Raw genomic sequence first — 25,434 nt, 5'->3', positions numbered from 1 at the left:
CAGTTAGAAATCCATGCTTATTTTATTTCAAAAAGCAGAAGTATGGTTATGTATGGTTGCTGGAATTACAGATGATTTTTATTTACATTTTCATGATCTTTCCATTTGATTATAACCATTTTTATATTCAGAAGAAAATACATATGTTAAAATTTGCTAATTTGGAAGAAAGTTTAAGAAAAATTTTGGTGTATTCCTTTAAAACAATTCTTCATATTTAAATGTTTAATAAAATGTTGAACGTGCCTTGATTTTTGTCTATGATAACATGAAAGGAACAATTACAGTTGGTATGTTCTGCAATATATATTCTCTAAATCCAGTTGAACAGATATTTATTAACCAAATCATTATACTTTGTTTATATAATAAAGGAAATTAATATTTTACAGATTAAAATCATTTACATTTTAAGGCAATTATTATCCTAAACAGTATTAAATTAATAGGAAGATTGTCTTCATACCTTTTTTACATGCCCTAACACATGCTCTTTTAGAGGCAAAATTGTTTTCGTTTCCCCCACATCCAGTGTACTTAAACGGACGGCACTTTGCAGTGACTGCATCGTAGAAGAATCTGGTTTCATTCGCTCGACACAATCCTTTGTCTGCTGAGGTGAGACACCATGAAGGGCCATGAAATTCTGAAACATATATGATAATGTGATATGTGATAATCCATATATGATAATGGATACTGTGTTACTGTGTTAGTCCCATGGTATGTCTTTATAAAGTATAATCTTAATGCATATTAAAAATTAGTACATATTAAAAATTATGTATTTCATTTCCCAGAAATGCTTAAATATACTCCAACCTCCACTGTACTGAGATCTTTCTCTAATGAATAAAAATAAACACATTTGTTAAAGGGAAGTATTAGGATCACTCTTCATAGGAACAAACTATGTACATAATCAAAATAGTCACTATTCAACAATTCAACTTCTGAATGATATAGTACAATCACAATTTAATGTATAGGAACTCAGGAACTGGAAGTTTTAAATTTCAGGGAAGGAGCCCAGGAGCTGTTTGACTTAGTAGTAACATTTTTCTTGTGAGTTGACCCATCAGTTAAATAATTCAATGCTTTGGCAAAGGAAGAAACACTACCAAGCTAGTAAAATAAAACAATGGTTTGGACCAAACTGGCAGGAGGTCTGTTCATAGGACCAATGACTTTCAAGATAAGAAGAGAAAATGCAACAACCAGTAAAAGAAACACTCATTACTTGAAGGGAAGAGAGAGAATCAGTTTCAGCTTAATGGCACTTTGTGAGAGGCAGCTGGTATTCTTCAGTAGCCCAGGTAAACTCCTTGATGTTAGAAAGCAATTCTGCAGGTAAATTGTTGTGTGGCACAGAATCTACATAAGAAAACTTTAGCAGCTTTTCCAGACAGTCAGATGTGTTACTGCACATGCAGATGAAGATTTCTTAAATAGTCAACATTGGCAAAAAATAAAACCTTGAGGAATCTAGTAGACAACAAAGGCAGATAAGAGGGGAAGCAAGAAGCTGTTTTGGCAAATTAGCCCCAGATGAAGACACTGTAAAAGAGAAGAAATAAAATGAGGGGGGAAATCTTACTTTGATAAACACATTCTTACTATCTCCTCTTTCTAAATGTTTAAGTAGAGATTAGTGTATTAAGAAAATAATGATGTAATAGAGAAAAACAATTGGAAAACATTAGAGGGAGTGACTATTATAGGAACAATGTATGAAATTTCATTCACAAGTGAGAAGGGGACCAATCGAAAAAGGGCAGGAGAAGGGGCGGTATGGAAGGGAACGTAAAAAGATTTAAGATGCTTCCGGTACATGTACCAACTACTCAAGATGAATGCAGTCGTTATACGTCCCAAACATGAACTATAAAAAAAACAGTGATAATAAAAATGAGACAAAAGAATCTGGACACAGGGAGGGAAGTGGGTAGGGAGGGGAAAGGGAATAAAAAGAAAGAAGGTATATTAAGTGCATGTACCCACTCCCTAAGATTAATGTAAACGTCAGGTATTGCAAACATATAGTAATAAAATCAAATAAAATAATGTCAGTAAAGCAAAAAAAATTTAGAAAGGTGATATTTTGTGGTCCAAATTCAAGAACCAAAATCACATAAAGAATTTGAGGCTTTATGTAGGTCTTTGACAAGGTCTAGAAAATCTGCTCTTAAAGAAACTCCTAGGAGTTTCTGCAAAATTAAAACTTTCAAAATCATATAATTTAGATTTATTCATCTCGCTTTGTATCCTTGGACACAATTATATGCCATAATAATTCAAAATTAAGATGCATTTAGGCAGAATGTGTCTTAAAGGTTCTGTAAAATATTGATGTTTCCTTTCTCTAAGAACAGTTTATGGGACAGAATACTAAGGGTCCAGGAGAGGTATGGGGAACTGTGTCCCAGTATTCTACAAAGCATTGTAGTGAGAATCCTGTGCGTGGATTCTCATCATTCCACAGCTTGGAGTATGAAATGGTCACAGCTGCTCCCACCTTTATCTCATGAGCCTTTAAAGTCATCACCTGTGTTCAAAAACAAAGCAGACTAGAAGCAACTGCCCTAATTCAAGAAACAAAGGAAACTGATTTTCTCTTTATTTTGTTTTCAGCAAGCATTCGCAAACACTTCATAATAGATGTGAATGATGAAATAGGACTCATGCATCAGTTTCACTCTAGGATTTTGTACATGAGCTGGAATGGCCCACAGTAAGCTACAGATAATATATGTGAGTGTACTTGTGAATTATACTTTTCTTAAGAAATGTTATTGTGTATGTCTCAATAGCAGACCCCTCCCTACAGCACCTTATTCCAGGACACAGATAATTTTCAGTTAATGGAGCAAATACCTTCTTTTTCCCTCAATACACAGCCTGTAGTAAACCTGGCCTCATAATAAAAATTAAACAATTTCCAAGTGAGGACAAATTAGCCCGGTCCACATGGATTGACAGTTCCTAGACCGGAAGTGGAAGGAAGGAAACTGTCACCAGAGACCAAGAGCCTGGATGCAGGTGAAATGGGACCATCACACCTCCAGTGGAGCTGAAACCACTAAGGGCGTGTGTCAGGTGTCCCAGGGACAGGCACACTCACTCATCCTTTCCCATCCTGCCGTCCAGCAAGGTCTGCTGCTGACCAGCCTACTCAGAGACCACACTTCCCATGGCGCCTCCCAGGGCAGCGGGGAGGCAGGGCTGCGGTGTGAGAGCAGATGCAGAGGTGACTTAGCAGGAAGCTGCATGATCCCTTACATTCCTGAGAAATCCCACTGCCTCTGTCTGCTACTCAGTGACTTCAGAGTCAGAGCGCCTGGCCCGTTCCTTCTGACAGCGGGAGCTGGTGTGCCCAGGGGCGGTGGCCTGGTGGCAGTTTCTCAGGGAGCTCTCCAGGACTGACCCACTGGATGGCACCTGACTGTTCATCTCTCTGCTTACATAGCCATCAAACACAACACAGCTGTGACACAGGCTCCTCACATCAGAAACAATATTTCCATAGTGTGCTAAAAGTTGAAATTAATCACTAAGGATATTGTATGATACATAGTTCATTTTTACAGTTATTTATGAATGCAATAAATTTACAGTTTGGGAATCTATTGAGGAAAACTACTCTTCAGAATGTGGATTGCACCTAAATTGTCAACTACTTCAGTTCTTTAACTATCATTTTTTAACATTTTTTTTTGTTTTGTGTTGTTTGTTGCTATGGACTGAACCTAGGGCCTTTGCCCTGAGCTGAATCTTCATCTTGTTTTTATTTTGTGAGACAGGGTATTGCTAACTTGTTACGGTCCCCAGAGTGGCCTTAAATTTGTGATTTTCCTGCCTCAGCCTTCGAGAATGCTAGCATTGCAGATGTGCCCCACTATGCCTAAATTATTGGATGACTGTGGCATAGATCACAGTAGATTACAATAGTAAGGGTAGTAGTTTCCTAAAGACATATTGGAATGAGGACTTTTTGAGTCTTCCATTAGCATCCTCTTTTTTTTTGTATTAAATTCTTTTATTTGTACATTAAGAACCATTAGCAACATCTTAAATCTCCAAAACTCTAAGAAAGTTCAACTTTTTTTGGCACCCTGTGGGGAAACAAGCTTGACCCTTTTCAATTAACATATTTATTCTATTCAGAGATAGGAACTCACCTATTCAAAATCCAGACTTTAATATCTAAAAGGAAAGGAAATATAAAGGTTTTGAAGTAATTACATAATGTGATTTGTTTGGTCTAGATTGTAAGTATTCACAGAAATTTAAAATGAAATAAAAAGACACTAACCTGACTTTTGTTCATTTTCCAGAGGGAATAAGGAATGTATTCTCTCTTCATCCTACCATTAACAAGTTGAGAGGCTTCCATCTAGGAGGCTTTGAGAGGTTTCCGAACTCAAGAGCTCCTTGGTTTTTCTTTCAGGAACTACCACAACCTAGTGAGACTGCTGTAATGGCAGGGAGAGCTCGGAGCGTTTCACAGGTAGAGTGGTTTACGTGAAATTGCTTTGAAATTTTTCCTGTAAACTTTGAATCTTGTCCTCACTCTGAACAAAGTGCTATCTTTCTTTCTATTCACCTGTACATGCCTTTTAGGCTTTCATGTTACTGAACAAATCAGGATTTATGAACCAACTCACGATTTGTTGATTAATTTACTCTGCTTCTGAAACGTTTAAGAAATTGAATAGCAAGTTGTTCTTTTTTTGTTTCTTTCCCTCTAGAATTTTGTAGTAAAGAGAAGTATTTTTAAATGTATTACAAATCAACTGTGTAAAATTTTTTAAAATTTAGAAGTATGATAAATATAAAACAAAAGTTTTTCATTTTTGGATTTTGGGCCTTAAATCACTCTTAATGGTTTGGTAAATATCTTTCCCCAAATTGTTTTCATTTGCAGTTATGTTCTACTTTACTTATTGTGATACTTGATAATAATTTATGGTTATATTGCATGTTTTATGTGGTTATAACTCATTTTTAATATATGCACAATAACTCATTTTATGAATTAATTGCAGTATAGTCTATGATGTAGATACATAAATCATTTCAATTAATCTTTTAATTCCACAAGACTTATGAATGTCTTTGGTTCAGAGGGTTCTGGAGATATTTCTTTTTTTTTTTTTTGGTACTGGGGATCAAACTTGGGTCCTTGCGCTTGCGAGGCAGGCGGTGGCACCACTGAGCTAAATCTCCGGCCCATGGAGATATTTCTAAAATTAGTATAGGATCAAAACTATATTCAATTTATAATATGGTAGATGTCACTGAATTTTCTGCAAAATTTAATGTGTTTATGTGCATACAATGATGTTTTAAAAGAACATAAACATTAGTCTACAAATCAAAGACCTTACTGCATTGTGTTTATTTACTGCTGATCACTTTTTCTTCCTTGCCACACCAATGAGCAGTAGAAAGGTATTATATAGGACAAGTAACTGGCTATAGTTTCTCCAATATTTTGTAAAATTATTTACATAAAATCTAAGGTGCCATTAATTGTAAGGCGCATTATTTTATGTAGCATTTATAAAGAAAGAAAAACATAATTACACTAGTATACACTATGTTACAAGCTTCATTATGCTTATAACCATGTTAAAGTGTTGAGAAATATACATCTTAGAATCAGTAAAAGATACTACTATTTTTCTATAAACATGGAAAATTCACACACACACACAGAACCACACATACATAAGACTGGAAAACGATCTGGATATTATTCATTGCTCAAAAAGCTAAGAAGATGAGCAATGAGTGGAAAAATGGATTATTACAGTGATAGTTTTATCAGGTAATAAGACTAGAAGTTTTCTAGGTTACAATTCTACATAAACAGATTGATTTATATTGAGCTCATTATATATTGTTGGAGCTTCTCCAGCAGCTACTTCCAGTTTTTTACTTTAAGCGCTATACAATGAGTTTTCAAAAGCAAAAAATTGAAATAGTAAAATAAAGCATATTAGAATACTGACAATGACTGCTTCTGTGCACTATGAATAGTGTACTATGAATACTGCTGAGTTTTCTTCTTTTCTGTTTTTTTTTTGTTTCTGTTTTTTGTGGGGTTTTTTGGTACCAGGGATCGAACTCAGGACCTTGTGCTTGTGAGGCAATGTTTTGTTTTGTTTTTGATACAGAGTCTCACTATGTAGTTCAGGCTGGCCTTGAACTCAAGGCGATCCTCCTGCCTCAGCCTCCCAAGTGCTGGGATTACAGGTGTATGCTACCATGCCCAGCTTCTTTTTTTCCTCTTTGTTTATTTTTGAGTTGAAATTACAATGCTCAAGTTATATAATAAAAACCATTTCCTAGAGTCAGTCTGTGTCTGAAGTTATCAATATAAGGCTAGAGACTAAAATCTTTTTTGATTAGGAACCAACTCCTGTCATCCTCTGTACTACAGAAAAGTATGTATCAGCATTCATTAGAAGAGAAATGGTATTAAACTGGCAGAAACTGACATTCCACACAGTGTTTTTAAAAAAAGGGAAGGATTGAGAAAACAACCACTTTAGGGATTTTTTTCTGCATATAATGGGCCACCTAACTGAGACCCAATTGTAGAAAGTGGGCTGCCAGGATATTTGACACTGGAGATCATAGGGAATAAACTATAAAAAAATCTAGCTAGGACAGGAAAGCCTCCACAGAATAAAAAGGAAGAAGATAAGTGAGGAGATATTTGCTGAGTTGGCTTCCTTCACCTAAACATTGCCTACCCCAGGGACAGAGTTCACAGACTCAACATCATTCAGGAAGTTTTCTAAACAGAAAGGAAAAAAAGCCACAATAAATGACAAATTATGAAACTGTTAAGAATCTAAGTTTTTAAAGATAATTACATCTTAAAATACATTAGAAAAAAACTTTTCTTTATGACATATGTTCAAAGTAGAATCTCTACAAGATGTCAGTGAAAGGTAAAAATTAATGTTTTTTTGGTTCATTAGCTTCCAAGGGAGAATGGGAGTATAATAAGCAGAGGCGACGAGTGCACAGCTGAAGGAGAAGAAGAGATGGAAGTTTAGAATATTTCTATTTATTTGGTGCTGCGAAAACCCCAGGCTACCTTCAAAACAGAATGCATAGAAGAGCACAGTGGGTTAAAAGACTGGAAACACAGATTGAGAGCATTCTCGAATGTTGAAATATTTGGACTCCGTAATGTAGATTAACGAACCCCTGGGAGTCCTGAAGGATGGAAAGGTCCAGTTCTGATCTTGCTCAATACACGAAGGGAGCTGAGCCAGGTACGTGAGGGTTGAATCCCGAGGTTTTCACAGAGGAGACCATGGACTGGCCCTTCTTAAGGCAGCTTCAGTGAGAATGGCTGAATAAGCACCAGATCGGGTGTGAGTTGAGAGCTAGAGAGATACCTAATGTTTCTGGACTGGCTGAGAGAGAAGACGAAATATTTTTCTTTTTGAATTACTACTATGGAACAAACTAGAGTAGTTTCATAATTTATCATTTTATTGTAGCCTTTTAAAATGTGTCTTTACTTAGAAAACTCTGAATAAAAATGGAATTAACTAGGACCTCCTCAGATTAGCCAGCATCCAGGCAAACAAATCCGGGGCTGGGGGCAGACAGAAGACAGAGCTCAGGTTTTGAGGAAACAGAAAGTTCTGCCTTAGGCGTGGAGGCGCAGGCGTCTGTGACTGTTGGCTCTTGCGTGACATCACTTAGAGGTCCAAGTCCTCCCCTTTGCAGACGGGCCTGCGACGCACAAAACCTCCCTCACGTTTACTGCGCTTCTGCTTCCAGCGCTCCCTACAAACCCCACCCTGCGGAGAAGCCAGTCACTTCTCGAGGAACTGAATCTCTACCTCAAGTCATAAAGTTGGCGAGGTAGGTTTACAAATCCCCTAACTAGAGGTACAACCCAAAGACAGAAGTATACTTGTACTTCATAGTTACGTCTGGACTTTACAAGTTCTATGTTATTTCAGATAATTATCATATAAAATAAAATACTTCAAAGTTGCAGATTTTAGTTGTATTAAATTTGTAGTGAAATGTATACACAAAACACTCCTGATTATGTTATTTCTTTTTCTTGTTATAAACCCGATGAAACTGGGTTATTGCCATCAATGTCATTAAAAAACCCATAAATATTAATATTTTTGAGCTAAAATGCTAAGCACTGGATTAAAAAGTTATTGATTAGCAATTTTGTGCTATTATGATATTCACCAATATTTTATGCTATGTTACTCTCCACTTGTAACAAATGAAGCAATTGAGATGAAGAGGACCTGTGTGATTTTTTGCCAAGGCCACAGACCAAGCCAGGAAATAGTATAACTAGAATTTAAATTCTTATCTTTCTTGCCATAAAGCCAATGTTCTTAACTACTGTGCTATATTATTCTGTAAACTAACTGAAAGTTTTAAAAAATAACCGGGCAAAGATATTGTGATAATTTTTTTCAGATAACACTGTCAAAAAGTCTCCATTTTATCTCACCTCGAAATGCCCTGTTCCCTAAAGCTCAAGTTCAGAATGTGCCAGATGTGTCTCATCCACCACAGCTACAGGCATGGGACTGGCATTCCCCAAGTTTGCACAGGAGAAAGATATCTCCTCGAAATACTCCCCAAACAAGGAGGCTGGAACTGAGTGTTGGGGGGCATCGGGCTGAGCCAGAGAGTGGGGACATTGGATGGTGAGAATCCTTAGGTTGATGTGTTCAGCCCGGACTGATTCTAGACAAGAGACCACAGTTCTAGGCTTTGTGTAGTCTGCAATCAAAGCTGTGGCAGTCAGTGGTATTAGGATTGAAAACCAGAAGTAGCACTCTACCATGCCCCTCTGAAAAGTACAATTGGGACCTCTCTAAACAACACACTTTGTGTCAGTATTTCTCAAATATATTCCTGCAAAGACTGGCCAGCATTCAAACAGAAAATGAGGTTCCAAGAATGACACACAGTGTAGCCAGGACAGTCTTTTTTTTTTGGTACCGGGGATCGAACTTGGAGCCTTGCACTTTTGAGGCAGGCACCAGAACCACTGAGCTAAATCCCTGCCCCAGGACAGTCTTTCTAAACTGCTGCCACCTCATGCCTACCCTGCTCTACTACTGTCAAGGCCAAGTTTATATTGGAATAGAGATTTTGCTCTTTTTTTAAAAAAACAAAAAGTGTTTTCAAATTAGTAGTATTAGTGTATTGGTAGTTTGATTGGATTGTTCTGATTGTAAGTTTTTATAGTTTTATAATGGTCACAAACAAAATAATGATTCCTATTTTATCTGTTAATAAAAATGGATGTCATTTAAAATAATTTGGTTCATGCTTTGAGAGTCTGTGAATTTTTCCATTTTAAAGGTCTGTGCATGGTAAAGTTTTAGAAAATTTTCTTTGGAGGACTCCTGTGACTGGGGCAGAAGCTTCCCTCGGTTTGCTTCGAGATATACCAGGAAGAGAGGGATTAGGAGACAGGCAGTGGTCACCTCGGGTGACTGCTTTTGGATGCCTGCGACTTTGGCAGAGATGAAGTGCCACATTTTTGTCTCTCACTAGCTCCCTGCCAGGAAGTGGAAGTCCACATGGATGCTCTCCAAAAGTTATCTATTTTTGGAAAGCTAGCTTGTCAGAAAATCAGCATAAGGGGTCAGATTTACTATGCTGGCATGTGTTGATTATGGAGGGGTGTTCCTGAGCTTCATGATATGAGAAGACAGATTACTTCCTTGGAATTGTGGGTTGGTTGTGAATGAAAGGAGGCTTTTCAGAGCTACCCACAGTGCTCGTGACTTGTGAGGGAATGGATGTGAGGTCTCTATTTGACGCAGGATATTTTCTCCTCAGAGGTGACCATGTCTTTATCGAGAGGCAAAAGCCCTGATAGTGTTCTGTGGCAGATCTGTAAACTGATTATCTCAGGATGGTATTGGGCAGATTTAATCCTTTGTCAGCATAACGCCTCTTTCAGAAGGCCAAGATAGCCAATGTTTACATATCAGTGTTTTTATTTTCTTTCCCCTTTTTTCCATACACATATGGAATCTGGCCCCTTGGTCATACATTGAGTGCAATTGAGAGGGAGAGAGAGACGGGAAGGGGGGATAGTGACAGAGAGAGAGAGAGAGAGAGAGACAGAGAGAAAGGAGAGAGATAGAGACAGAGACACAGAGAGAGAGACAGAGAGACACAGAAACAGAAACAGAGAGAATGAGAGAGAGAGAGGGAGGGAGAGAGAGAGGGAGAGAGAGGGAGGGAGGGAGGGAGGGTGGAAGGGGGAGAGAGAGAGAGAGAGAGACAGATTCAAGTAGCCAAACAGTCTTCAACATGACATCCAATGAGTTTCCCAGGCCCTGGAGCCGGAGGTAGTAATGATGAACCAGATCAAATACGAAGGTGTCCTTTGCTCAGTATGACAGCAAGTGCTGGAGACTGGAGAAGCAGTAGGCTTTTGAAGTTTACCCAAAGATGATTTTTTTCAAATTACCATAAAGCAATTCCAGGGTAGCTGTTAGGAGTTCATGTGTAGGAAGCAAAAAGGTCTATGAGAATGAAGAACATAAGTCATTTTTTTCTTTGAATGGTCACATCTACCCACAAGACCTAGAAGCAGTATGAATACTTGAGAACATTAGTTTTTCTTTGCTAGTTAGAAATTTTCCAGCAAGACATATTGAGAGGACTATATGATTATGCATGTAAATATGAAAATTTATTAATGGTATACTGTCATAGGTATCACATATACTATATAAATATTAAGGAAATTCCAAAAGCAAAGATAATAACATATATATAAAATGCTATCAAATCCTTAAAAGTAATATGAATACATGAATGCAGAAGGTACTTAGAAAGACTGGGTAAGTATGATCAGCTTTCTTGCAACCATCATTTGTTCTTTCTTTTGTAACTGTGGATCACAAAATTAGTGAATTAAAAAGTGTAAGTCATTGGTACTGTGCTTAATACTAGGCTAAATGCTGGAGGAGGATGCTAATATATTTTATATATCTATAAAATAGGTATCATCTCTTCCTTAAAAACTTATACTATAGTCAGAGCATCAAAGAAAACACACTCTCAAATATCACAAGCATTCAATGAATCATATTCAGAAGCCAGTAGAAAAATGAAGAAGGTTTCTTTATGGTAGTGAAAAAGCAGCTGAGATATGTATGATGAAGAGGGGCAGAGAATGTTAGGCTGTAGAAACCACATAAAATATCATGTGGAAGGAGAGTGAATAATTTGTGTTTAATTATAATGAAGAGAAGAACTTTAATGAACTGAGCATTTTTACATTAAAGGCAGAGTAAGAAAATCTGGAATAGGTAAAGAGCTAACAGATAATGCAGGCAAATTTAAACGAAGAGGATGAAGTTAAAATAACACAGAAAAAGAAGGGATCCATTAAGGGTTCTTTTGGAAAATTTTCCCATAAACCTAGTTTGATTAAAAATTACTTTATAACATAATGGCTGCATATAAATAGAACTGTGATGTCAAAAGGTCACATATAATTCATGTTATATATTTCCTCCATATGTGTAGATGTGAGTAATTTAGTTGATGTGTATCAGGTTTCTGATCACACATGTGGTATATATACTTACAGTGTGTCTGAGGTGTATGAACTTTGTAATAGCTGTCTGTCTGTCTCATGTCTACATTGCCAGCTTTGCCTAAGCCAGTATTAACTTAGGCTTGGGTTTTAGAGATAGCATCCTCAACATATATACAATTTAAGAAAATTTAACTACCTTTAAGTATAAAATTATTTCACTGATATATCAAAATGACAATTCTAATTTTCTTCCAATATCTATATATTTAAAATAAATATGTGACTAAATGTTTCTAGCATCCCATTTTTGCCCTCATTAATGACCTTTGAATGATCGATGATAGTTTTAATAATCTAAACAGGAGAAGCTGATGATCTGAACAAAACAGACAGGACCACAAATTTGAGAGATGGAAACATATCTCTTCAGAAAATCCAACAGAATTTAATGAATGACTAGAAGAGAAGCAATTAATAGAAATTTCTCTGTGTTCTGACTGGAATACTGAAAAAATAATGGTGAACTCTAGATGTTTCGCAAGTGGGAAGTGTTGAAAAAATAAGTTATACAAATCTACTTTTTTTGGCTTCAAAGCCCCATGACATTTGTTCATAGCAATACGGCCAACTTGTTTTTAAGAAACACATGTAAACTATTTGAGTTTGCTTATGTAGATAAATTTAGTTCAGGTGTGAATTCGTTTTTAAAATTAGTTGTGATTTTGATACCGTATATTTATTTTTTTCTTATCCAAAAATAGATACTATTTTTTTCTTTTCATTATTATTTTTTATCAATACATGGCTGCAGCACCTAATGATCACAAGTGCTGTGGCGAGCTTGTACGTGCATCTTACATAATGCATCTGAATTCTTTTTTCGTCTCCTTTCCCTGCCATCCTTCCCGGCTACTTCCAATTTTTGTGCCCCTAATTTTAATAATTAGAAAATTTGTAAATGCTGAAATATTTATTTCTTCCAAAAGTGGGGACTTACAGAGCTGTTTTACAGATGAGAAGCTAATGGCTGAGCAGTTAGCGTGTTGTTGTGAATCTTGCAGAGGACAGGAAGTAACACCACACAGCGCCCAGCAGGTGCCAGGCCTGTCCTCCAGACACTGTCCGGCTGACTGTCTCTCCTCCCCAGCAAAGCTGGTCATAGTAGCACTACAGCACTGCCATACCCATTTTGCAGAAGAACAGTAAGACTCAGAGAGGTGAAGAAGTATCTTAAGTCCAAGAGCTGGGATTTGAACCCATGTCTTTGTGCTCAAGGGTCTTTTATTTATTATAGCATATTGTCAGTCACAGGGGAGAGGTCAGGAGACAAGTGTTTTCATTCTGAAGATTATGCATAAAACTGACTAGCTGGAGAAATTGCTTTGGAATTAGTTCTCTCACACATGTAAGGCGAACATGTTCACTGTAGGTAATGTGAGATCCTCTTAATTCAGCAGATCAATAAGAAATGATAATCTCATTTAAGGATATGCTTAAAATGATTTTTTCAAAATTTCTTTAGGGAAGAATAAAGCTCAGTCTTTGAAATTACACAAATAGACTTAAAATTGAAACATAAAAATAAAAAGAATTAAACCTCCATTGGATTTAATAAGTATTCAAGCATCTTGAGTCTAGAAACATCACTGGGAAAATATATTCTTAAATCCATTTATAATGTGAGCACTTGAGAATAAATAAAAACTAAAAAAAATTTATAAGATATTTTCTAGCAGCTGGTAAACATTAAGCAAAATTTCTAAGTTACTTTTCTAATATCATCATGCAGAGAACATTAAAATTATGTCTTCCATTTAGTGAACAATAATTAAATTTTAGACCACACAAATACTCTACTTAAGGATTTTTATTTAAGAGCAAGAGTTTTAAAGAAATGCTATTTCATTTATGTGGTGATTCATGCACACTGAATGAAACCTTAAAGGATTTGCATGTTTTTAAGTAGAAATTGATTGCCACAGAGAGCCTTGCACTTTTGATGAAACCCTTGAATAACAAGGTTCTACGTAAACTAGGAACCAAATATAATGTATTACTGTAATTGCATGCAGTGATAGATATCATCTTTTGAACTGGGAAATGAGGCACTTTTTCTAGATTTTAGCACACCCCTTGGACAAAGCAGGGCAAAGAGTTAGATGGGACAGAGGGACATGTGCCTCCAACCTCTGTGTCCCAGACAAGGCAGCTCCAGGGTTGTGTCAGGACAAATCGGCAGGGATTCAATGCCCACCTCTATGTGGTAAGTAGTATTGAACTCCTTGTAGCCATTTTACAATATTTTTTCATGTCTTAGTTTAGGAAGCTTACAAAAGAAAAAAGAAAGAATGCATTATGTTCCTAGGAAATGATTGGCCATACAAATGTAGGTTTTGAGGCAAATACATATAATAAAAATGAAAATGCTTTTTGAACAAAAATAAATGTTTTTTTAAAATTTTAAATGCATTTACTGTGAAAACTTTCAAATGCTTACTCTTTTACATAAAAATGCTTATTAATGCTTTCTTTTAAATTCATATGGTCAGAGTTTTACCTCTTTCTTAGTATTTTGGTTTTGTGGGTTTTTTGTTTGGTTTTTTTTGAGTCAGGGTCTCACTATGTAGCTCAGGCTGGCCTGGAACTCATAGCCATCTTCCTACATCAACCTCCTGAGTTCTGAGATTACAGGCATGCACCACCACACCCGCCAGTATTTTGTTTTATAACTTTATTTAGCACACTTTTCCATTGGTATCTTTCATAAAAACCTAGAATGGACATAAACCAAGGACTATTTAAAACGTATGCATATTACTTTCTCACACTTATTTTCCTCATTTCCTCTTTCTTATCTCAGAGTATGTCTGCAGAACAATAATGCATTTTTTTCATTAAATTTATTGGTACATGTTAGGTATATGATATGACGACATTCATCATTGGGAATTTGTACCTTTACATGATATATATTGGTTCTTTTTTGGTTCTATATCTTTTTTCCCCTTCCCCTGCTCTCCCTTCAACCCCTGCATCCCTCCCTATTTACAAAGACGTTGTTTCTGTTTTTTCCTTTTCTCATATTTATTCCTTTCCCCTACCCCTCCCACTTTCCCTTCCGCTTTGGACCCTTTCTTCCTATTTCACATTATCTATTATACCTTTTAATCAAAAGGTATAATAATGAATTTTATACTTCTTAAAACTTCAAGGTAAAAGTATCCCCAAACTAATCTACTCTACTCATTTTAAAGATAAATGACTGAAAATCTCTGCTTGAATTGGTACTGAATTCAAACAAAAATCCTGAAACATATTGAAATGCAGTTTTATACATTTATTTGTAGATGTGTGTCATTAAATTCTGTCCTAAACTCTCATGTCTTTTTTTTTTTTTTGGTACTGGGGATCAAACTCGGGTCCTTGTGCTTGCGAGGCAGGTGGTGGAACCACTGAGCTAAATCTCCAGCCACTCTCACATCTTTTACAGCAATAATACTTAACATGCTTTTGAACATGTGCTATTTAATAAAACAAAAGTTATACAGCTGAAAGTTATAAAGCTGGAAAGAAAGAAAAGCGCAATTCAATGAAACCATTTTCTATATAAATCCCCCAACAGGGACACTTATTCCAAACAAAGCAATGTTAAGACTTAAATTCACCTGCCACAGAATTAGGTGCTCTAATTATAGAACCCAAGGACCCGAAGGGATTTTTGAGGACATATTGTTCATATTGTTCCACCCCCATTGCAAATCTGCATTCCTTTGATGCTATCTTATGCTATTAGGACACTGCTTGAGTATCTGCAATTTAAGTTATTTACTAATTTGTGAAATGAGATGGTCATCATTTTCGGAGATCTCAAATCAAAAAATATTATATAGAAAGATGTTCATACTTTAGACCTCACGCTTCATCCTGGGGCCGAGGCTGGGTCGGGGGAGCTGTGGGGTGGGCATGGGGCCGAAGTGGGATGGGCGGACTGAAGGGTGATGCGGTTATACCCAGGACTTAGTCCTCCTCCCTCTTGGATTTCAGGGCTCCTCACACTTTCCAGCCCTTCTACAAGCGTGTTGTGAATTCTCTGGGGGCTAGGGGCTGAAGCAAGTCCCACGAGTGACCCGTTCCCTGTACGACAAAGCTCAGCCCCATTCTAGGCCTGTTCCTGTCAGCATTCGCGGTAGTTCAATCCATCCGGGCAGACGTTCTCTTTGTTTCCTGTTGCTCGCTGCTAGTTTCTTTCATTGCGCTTCTGAATCTCATCTGATTCTGATATATGGCCAGGGTGAACACCTCCTGCGCCAAACTAGTGTTTCTTACTACTATGTTTTTAATTTTAATAGTTACAAGAACTCCTTAATCTCATGCCAAGTTTGTATTTGACGTATTTCCACAGACTGCTTCTAAGCGAAAGCTCCAATTTCCGAATGAATACATGTGATTTTTGCAATTGAGGTCAACCTTTCTATTTTTTCTGTTTAATTTTCAGCATTTTAAATTCTTTCTAATCTTCCAGATATTAATGTTTTCTGGTTATGTTTTCCAGTATTTGCACTATTTCCTCAGGTTTGCACTTTTCAGGGAGTATTTCTGTATCCTTGCCTAAATCTGATAAATATGCCAACAAGGTAGAATCCAGAAAGGAATTCTGCAGAAGCCCAAGAGAAAATTCTCTCTGCAGTGACAGGCCTTTTGGGGACGGACGCTCAAGTACTTTGAAATCTGCCCTTTAACACCGGAGACCCGGCCCAGCTCCTGGCTCAATTTAAAAGCACTTTAGACTGCTTTGGCATGTGGCTTCCAGGAAAATGATTTATCACCATCCACTGAGGCTGGTAATTCCTAGTATTATTTTATAAGATAAATTTAGCATTGAGTTAAATGCCATATGAAAGTTTTTCATGTGATTCATAAACAAAATTCTGTTTCAAAGCATACTTTAAAACGATTAGAAAAAGTATTTCTTTTATGAGATCATATGTCTTCAACATGTGTATCAACACATGTATTATTAAATAGCAAATTGACTGTTTTAAAGGGACACTTCCAATATGTAATATGCTTCATTTGCAATCATGATAATAGTTTTCAGGAATGAATTAAAACATGAGATTCTTACCCCAAATGCTGGATGCTTTGGTAGGTTGGGGAGTCAAAGACTTAGTATTTTTGGTAACAAGTGGAACAGGTGTGGTTTTATAACCATCTGCCTGGAGATCATTCACTGAAAAAAACAAAATGTGGCCAACTGAAACAGGAGACCATTGTCACCATTTTGTATTTGTATACATGAAACGAAGCAAAATAGGTGGTTGAAGAAGAGTAGAGTTCTAGAAATTTCAGTCACATTGCTACATTAAATTTGCCGGTAGTGAATTTTAAATATATATGTATATTATAAAATAATAATTTCAGGAGGAACTTTGGAGTTCATGGTCAATAATGTCCAGCTGTTAATATTTAAAGGGCCCTGTTACATTATATGTGCAGGTAAACCAGGTGGATTTCAAGCGGTTGTTTCCACATAACTATTTGCCCTCAAATTTTCATAAGAATAGGGATTTCAGAAATCCAACCACTAGGCCAGAATTATACTACAGTATTCTGAGGAGGTCAGATGAAATATGTAAAAGTAATTACATGGCTGAAACAAAACCTGCATCATTCTGATCATCCTCTAAGATGCCTGATTTGTAAAAGGAGGCTTATGACATGGACAATGAATTACCTGGGCTGTCACAGGTGTTCTTGCATTCTTCCAGTGATTCAAAGTTGTTTAGGTTGCCTAGGCATCCACCATATGCGAAAGGCTCACATTGTCTTGTCTGATTGTTATAAAAATATCTGGTAATATAAGCTCGACAGATTCCAACATCATTTTCCAAAAAGCATAAATCTGGTTTTCCTAAAAGTGATCACAGTGTCAGAAGGCAATATTCTCTTTTTTTGGTAAATACTTTAGTTATTTAATTAGATATATAGTTATTTAATGGGTAAATATGACAAATTAAGAAGTAAAAGCATGACTTTACTGGAAATTATACAATGTTACAATCATCTATCATTTGATTTTGGTGTTTACAAAATGAAGACATTATTGTCACACAAATTTTTGTAATTGACATTTCAAGTTCTACATTGCTCATAGTGAATAGAGAATTAGCTATCAGGTTTTTTTTCATGAACTGAATAAATAAAATATATTATTTTGTCATGTGCTACCCATGCTTTGGAAGTACAAAATAATATGGCAAATTTTGGTTTAATTAGTAATATTGAGCTTATGTGCTCAATATTAAAGCAAGATTTATGAATAATTTGTTATTGAAGTATGAGGATTATTGGAGAAATCAGTGCTGTATGTTCCTCATTAAGAATGGTTTAAACTTTAAAATTTGGAAAAGATTGGAGAAGTACGGAAGCTTTTGTGGCTATTCTTGGAAGTTCCTGGATTCTTTTTTTATGCTAGAATTAATATCTGTACTAGCTATGACATCCTCCCCTACTGTGACTTTTTTTTCCTTCCAAGTATTGGAATGATTCCAGCAGCACAGAGGCAGAAAGGAAATACATGTTCAGGGACTGAAGAGGCTTTTGCAAAAGTCCAATAGCCCTTCTAGATAATGTTCCAAAGCACGCTAAACGCAGCTGTCACCAAAGTTGTGATATTCTGATCTACATTTAAGCTTGGTGTGCACGCATATTATCTAAGGAGAAGTGACCTAATTATCACATGTGCTGTACTCACAAGACTTATTGGAGTTGAATATTTTGGACAAAGCTCCAATTTCTGTATTTTTCCCTCCATGTATATACACCACATCTTCTTGTCCATTTATCTGTTGGTGAACACCTAAGTCTCATTCCATATCTTGGCTATTGTATAATGCTTCTGTAAATGTGGGAATGAAGATACCTTCTCAGGGTATTAAGTTCACTTCCCTTTGACATATATCAAGTATATATCAGGTTACAGGATCATATAGTAGTTCTCTCCTTAATTTAAGTGTTTGAAAAACCTCCTTACTGTTTTCCATAAGGAAAGAAAAAAATTTAGATTCCTACCAACAGTGCTATCTTTTGTTTTTTGATAATAGCCATTCTAACAGGAGTGAAATGTGATCTCATTTTAGGTTTGTTTTGAACTTCCTTAATTAGTGCTATTGGGCATTCTTCATGTCATATAGCTGTTTTTCAAAGTGAATGACACTCTTATTTGTGGTAACTTGTAACAAGCAGGAAATGATAAAAAAAATTCTTTAAATTTTCATAATCCCTTTTCATAAAAGAAACAAAAATATATTGAATTAGTCATTTCTATTTGTTTTAGTTACCACGCATTTTTAATTAAAATTTAAATAATTTTAACACAGGAATTTTATGTTTAACAAAAGTGAGAGAATAAAAACATTGCACAAAAAGAGCAAAAGAAATGATAAAATTTATGCTGATTTGTATAATTAATAAATTGGAAGTTGTTATTATTTAAATAAGGCCCCGGTAAAGGACGTAATTTATTTTAGGAAAAAGCAACACATCAAATAATTCTTCCTAGGACCACAATTAAAAATATTGTTAAGAAACAAGAAATTAATTTTCTCTATCTTTAGATAAATAAAAGTGCCATACTTCTGAATTTGCATACACACTGTTTCTCTAAATTGATGTTTAAAGTTGAGTAACACCAAATGAAGACTGTATATACCAGATACCAACTTTCACAGGCCATGAAATTTTTAATGTTAGTTTTTATGTGGGCCTGAGTACTTGGAATTTGCCTGTGAGTAAATTTTCTTTCCGAAGGACTACAATGAATGTCCACCGTCCTTACCACCATTGTATCATATCACTAAAAGTAACTTCAAGTTGACAGAAGGGTTTTTATGGATTTGTTTGAGCATATAAATTTCTAACAAGTGTGACTAAAGCTTTATTTTCTAACTTTCATGTGTAATAGCAATTAAGAATGATTTTTGAATTATTATAACCATCTATTGCTCTTTCTCTATCATTTCTACCTCTGTCATTTGTATATCCATCTCTATCACCTGTTTTTTCTATCATCCATCTGTCTATCTGTCTATCCCTCCATCCATCTATCTTCTGTGTTTGGTATTGAACACTTTGCTCGGAGCTACATCTCCAGCCTTTTCCTTATTTTGTATTTTGAAACCAGGTCTCGCTGAGTTGCTCAGGCTGGCCTCAAACTTGAGACCCACTGATCTTCCAATTCAGCCTCCCGGAGTGCTGGGATTATAGGTGGGCACCACCACACCTGGCTTAGATATATACTTTATAACATAATTTACAGCAAAATTTTAGTTTACAAATTTTTCTAATTCTATGTTTTTGGAAAAAGACCTTAATACCTATACCTTAATACCTAATACCTAGTCTTAATGCCTATATTGGTATTTCCTTTCCTGAAAATATCTTCTTTTACTTAGTGGACAGAACCTCCTTTATAAAAATGCTATATTCTTTGATAATATTTCATTTAATTCATATAATGAACATTTTTGTCAAGATTAATTCAATACCTACAAAAAGCTACTTTTAAAATAGTATGTAATTATGTATATTTGTGTGCATTGTCTGTAAAAACTTAGACACTGGATTTGCTTTTTACATTTTGACTCACATTCTGATAATTAAATTAAGCCTCAAAATTAAACTGAGTAAAGAAAATTTTGAACTTCTTCCCACATGATTAAATCAAAATAAGTGAAACCATTCTGAATTCTGTAATCTCTCATGTCTTGAGTTAAATAACTTGATGTCTCTGTTTAGTATTTTCTCATTTAAATTTAAATGCCATAGATGATAATGGAATTAAGACCTTTATTGAAACATGATTAGTTTACTTGGTCTGTTGTTAGCCTTTGGGCTGATATATTCACTAAAACATAATTATTTCTTGTTATAAATAATAAATAAAGCAATTTAAATCACAAAATCAAAGATGTACCCACCCAGTAAGTGATGTCAACAAAGGCAATTATTTGTCACTATTTCCAGTGATGTTCGAATATAGAACTGTTGATAAGTCAAAGACATACCTCCATTTGGGGAAATGTTGGATATAATTTCCTAAGCCACACAGTGCTCACATTAACACAGGGTTAGAGAACAGAGAATGGAAACAAGACTAGCAACATCTCCATAACTACCTGGAAGCTGTTAAATAGCAAGTGTACCTTTGGACAGAACGTCTAACACTGAATATTGTGCTGTGTTAAGATGCGAGGAAAAATAGTGTGTGGAAGGTCCTCTGGCTAATCTCATGTATATGGTTTCTTATTGCTCACTATACCCACGGAAACAAAACATCATTTCAGATATCATATGGCTTGTGAGCAACCCTATAACAGAAAAGCCTAAAAATTTTGATAATATCTAGGTGCTTTTAAGTTCTACTAACATGCACATAAATGAATATTTACCATTTTCCAATGTTGACTTCTTCAGTGGTGAAAATTCTGCAAGAAAAACAAACTATGTGTATCAATTGCCAGAATTTATAATATAATATCAGTATCATTGAAAACTCATTAGCATTGAAAATTATTTGTATAATATCTTAAAAGCAATTAAAGTTCTTATCTTCTCCAAAGATTGTTTAGTTCTTATAACTAAAACACTACTTTACCTATAGCAATACATTTATTTTTTAACTTACACAAAAAACAAGGTGTGCATATTAATGGGGTATGATACCATGTTTTGACACATTGTATGATGTTAAATGAGGTTAAGCGTATCCACCTCTCCGGATGTGTATCATGGCTCTCTGTATCACTGTGCAGTGCCTAACAAACTGCGTTTCACTGATCTGCCACTTCCTCTCCTAGCTGCTTCCTCAGCCTCACCACTGCGCCCAGCCTCTCAGACCCACCATTGTCCTCTCAGCTTCTAGAAGATCAGCGTTTCCCGATTTCACGTGTGACTGAGTCCGCACTGTCTTTGGCGTACTGTGCCTAGCTTATTTCACATAATATAATTATCTCTAGTTTTATCCATGTTGCTACAAATGATAGAATTTCATCTTTTACATTTTTGAGGGGAATCGCTGGTGTGCTTCATTTTAAACACTATGTTGTGTTGTCTTTAAGTTTATTGATCTTTTCTTCTGCAGTTTCTAACCTACTCTTCATACATCTGCTAAATTTCTTATTTCATATGTTTTATGTCTCCAGTTTAGAATTTTCATTTAGTTCTCCTTTATAGATTGCATTTTCTCCATATTCACAATTTCTTTAAATTCTTTAGTACAGTAGTAATAGTTCTTTTAAAGTTCTAGTCTGCTAATTTTATCACCTTTATTAGTTTTGCCTGTTTGAATTGAGTTGCTTTTCTCCTAGTTGAGAATCACAATTTGCATTTTCTTTAAATGTTTCATATTTTAGAGGTGGACAGATTATAGATGTTTTTAATATAGTTTTAGTCAATAGATTTTGTTGTCTTCCTTTGAAGTATGCTGAAGTGCCTTTTGGCAGGTAGTTATCTGTGGATCACTGGGTCATTTAAAGTTTGTTTTTAAGCACTCTTAGGGGGAGTCCAAGGTAGCCTTTACTCTAGGGCCAATGTCATCCTAGCATTAAGTCAAATATTAAATTCTTCTCAAAAATGTTTCACTTAAAGTTATTTGATTATTATCATCAAAATTCATGTAATTTTACCAAGTAAATGCAGATTTTTTTATTCAGTGAAAAATCAAAGATGCTATCTAGATTTCTGAGGGTTTTTTCTCTGCATGAGTTCATTTTCTCTCACACATTGTTCTAAAAACACCAGCTATGTTCCTTTACTCATCCTGTAGCAGTGCTATTCAGGGAATCCCCTTCCTTCACCGGTCCAGAGTGCTTTCATGCAGAATGCAGTGACGGGAGGACTCATCTTTTGTATTTCTCTTCTTTCAGATATTACAATCCTGCGCTAACTTTTAACTAATGTCTGAAAATAGTTGATTGATATATTTTGTTCAGATTCTCTTTAGATACTTATGTTAGGAGAGACAGTCCAGTTCTATTTACTCCATCATGGCTAAAAAGTGAATTTTTCCTTTCAGTGATTTTTTCAAAGGTCTAGCAGTTTTTTTCTATATGCCTACTGTATCCTTACCAGTACCTTATTAAAAACCGCAGATGTTCACACAATAATATTAAATAGAATTTGAAAAGATAATGAGGAGAGGGAGATGAGGGCCAGGGATTTACATTTATTTGTATGCTTCCAGTAAAGATGTTTAAAAGATAAAAGTGGGCTGGGCTGCCAGTAATGGACCAAATGATTATATATTGCTAGATTTTAAGGAAAATAATTTTTTTGCACACTGTTGAAATAGGAGTTGTTGAGGTATTAAAGAAAGAAGAAGGAACAGGTATAAATTTCAGAGAAGTAACGAGTTGATGAAAAAAAGTAGACTGCTAAGTAACAGAGCAAGGATTACAAAGACTGAGCCAACCAGGACTCAGCCAAGGCACTGAAGACTAAGAGCGGTCTTTCATTCTACACTAAAGGACAGTTGTCCCAATATGCATGGAAGGAAGCAGGGTACAGAAATCATGTTGAGTGGACAATGACCAGCCAATCACAAGCGACAATGGCTCCACCAGTGGCCACCGAGCTGCCTGATGAGTGTCGGTAATTTTCCTAGAGCATCTACTACAGAGAGCGAAGAGAAGGAAGTGCTCTGAAGTTCAATATATTCCTTCAGTTCTCCTCTGTCAGCTCAGGAGTACACAACAAAGCATCTCACAGAGTCACAGAGCCCAGAGGGTCCCTGTTTTCACTACATTGAGACTTTCCTTGTAGGCCAAGAGCACCACAACGCCAAGTCTGTTTAGAAAACCTAAACAGTTTTGGAAAGACTGAGAAAGGACAGCTGCTTGCTTTGCAAAAGCAGAAATAACAATAAAAAATAACAAAGAAGCCAAGATATCTAGTGTTGCACATTAAAGATGTCATCTCTAGTGTACTACAATTGGATTTGACCAGCATTGAGAACATACTGTGGGGGGATATCTGGTTAGAAACTGGGGAGTTAAAGTGACTCAGAGTTTTCTCTCTTAACTCACAATTCAGAAAAATAAAGTGAGATAAGAACATTTAAAATTTTGACCAATATTTTCCAATTAGTAGCTAGAGAGCCTCAAAGTGAATTCTCAGTTTCTTTGTCTGTAGAGCAGGCAGCCCTGAGGTCACTGTGTTGACCAAGGTGGGACTAAGTCATCCTGACAGTCCTTTCCCTGCCAGCTAACAGCTTCCGGGGGGCTGACTCACACTTGGTCATTGCAAGTGCAAAACTGTCTTGGGGACTTGAGAGCTTTTCTTTCTTCTTTGTTATGAAAGGTGGAGGACAATAAACAAGGCTTAAAAATTGTATAACAACTTACATGAAACAGAGAAAAATAGTATATAAGCATGATAGCTAAAATTGTGGAGCAAAAAGATTCCTTGGTAACATTAAATTAGTATTTCATTACTATTTTCTAAAAGCATCAAACTTGTGATTAGACCCAATACACGCAAAGGCTGTTGGGTTGGAAACCCACCTTCTATACATGTTGTTTTGCACTCCTCCATACTGTCAAATCGATTCTCATTTCCATGACATCCTCCATATATAAATTCTTCACACTCATGAGTTAAAATATTGAAATAAAATCTCTTCATCAGTGCTTTGCATGGCCCGTCATCTGCCCTCATGGCACAAAATGTGAACACTGGTTTCCGTCCTGCCACTTTAGGATCCACTGGAGGGAAAAACCAAGAAGATAATCTTCCAACAATGCTACAATAATGTTCTCTCCCTTTCATTTCTTTTTGTTTAAATTAACTTTATTGGTACATTTTAGGTATACGTTATGATCACATTCATCATTGAGAATTTGTACCTGCACATGATATATCTTAGCTCTTGTTTTTTCCCATTCTGCTGCCCTCCCTTCTACCCCTTCACCCCTCCCTATTTACAAAAGTTTTGGTTCCATTTTTTCCTTCTTGTCTCATATTTTTTTCTTTCCTTTATCTCCCCTCCCCCATTTCTCCTTTCCCTATGAATGTTTGCTTCCTGTTTCAAACTAACTGTTACAAATTTTGGTCCTCATTTATACTTTTGGTTTCTCACACCAGAGAGACAATTCAGTATTTATACATGTGTGTCCTATTAATTTCACTTAGGAATATGGCCTCAATATGCACCCATATAGCTATAAATGTCTCTAATTTATCATTGTTTATGGCTCAGTAGTACTCCATTTCTTTCCTATATGTCCTGATTTTAAGAAAAGTATAACAACAACAAAATGGCTCATAAGAAACCATGGAAAGCTATTTGGTTATCAAAAAAGATCTGTTTAATAAATTCACAAGTTAAACATATCACTATTTTTTTATCAACTATTAAAGGTTAGTATCAGTCAATTATGAGAGAAAAATAATTTTTCTAGACTCTTTAATAGTTATTACTTAAATCTGATCAACTGTTAGAGCTGGAATCAAATTTTTGTTGCAAGGCATCCCCACTCAAATGGCTATATCGATATTACAATTAAATAGAGAACTAATCTTTTAATCCAGCAGTTTTAGAGGTATATGCTGATGAACAATTTTTGGACCTTCTCCCTGATCCAAAGTTGTTTTTTTACACATGAGCATCTTTAAAAGCAATAATATATTTGCAATCACACACATACACATAGGGAGCTCACATACATAAACACAAGAGCTGGCTGTGCTGTCGCGGAGCTGTAACCCCAGACACTTGGGAGGCTGAGGGAGGCAAACTGCGAGTTAGAGACCAGCCTGGGCTGCTTGGTGATGCCCTGTCTCAAAATAAAAATTAA

The 25,434-nt window shown here is 35.9% G+C and overlaps 1 protein-coding gene across 6 annotated transcripts in view; it reads right to left on the bottom strand.

Moving 5' to 3' along the window:
• Tfpi (tissue factor pathway inhibitor) overlaps positions 1-25,434 on the bottom strand; it is a 67,348-nt gene that overhangs the window by 2,152 nt on the left and 39,762 nt on the right. The window contains exons 3-7 of one of the 6 annotated variants that reach the window (XM_004872312.4): positions 24,142-24,342; positions 21,031-21,066; positions 17,316-17,492; positions 16,707-16,811; positions 467-646 (exon numbers count right to left, since the gene is read on the bottom strand). In XM_004872312.4, the coding sequence (XP_004872369.1) occupies positions 467-646; positions 16,707-16,811; positions 17,316-17,492; positions 21,031-21,066; positions 24,142-24,342 (699 nt within the window). Of the gene's footprint in view, positions 1-466; positions 647-4,159; positions 4,204-10,025; positions 10,557-10,805; positions 10,928-16,706; positions 16,812-17,315; positions 17,493-21,030; positions 21,067-24,141; positions 24,343-25,434 lie in introns of those variants that run through there. The other 5 variants (XM_087209632.1, XM_087209634.1, XM_087209631.1 and 2 more) reach the window with 5 other exon arrangements.

The sequence above is a fragment of the Heterocephalus glaber genome, unplaced genomic scaffold, assembly GCF_053883595.1.
Source record: "Heterocephalus glaber isolate CG9 unplaced genomic scaffold, H.glaber_assembly_v1.0 deba00001058, whole genome shotgun sequence".
Classification (NCBI taxonomy): domain Eukaryota; kingdom Metazoa; phylum Chordata; class Mammalia; order Rodentia; family Bathyergidae; genus Heterocephalus; species Heterocephalus glaber.
The sequence above is the reverse complement of the archived record's forward strand: the minus strand, read 5'-3'. Positions and strand labels throughout refer to the sequence as shown.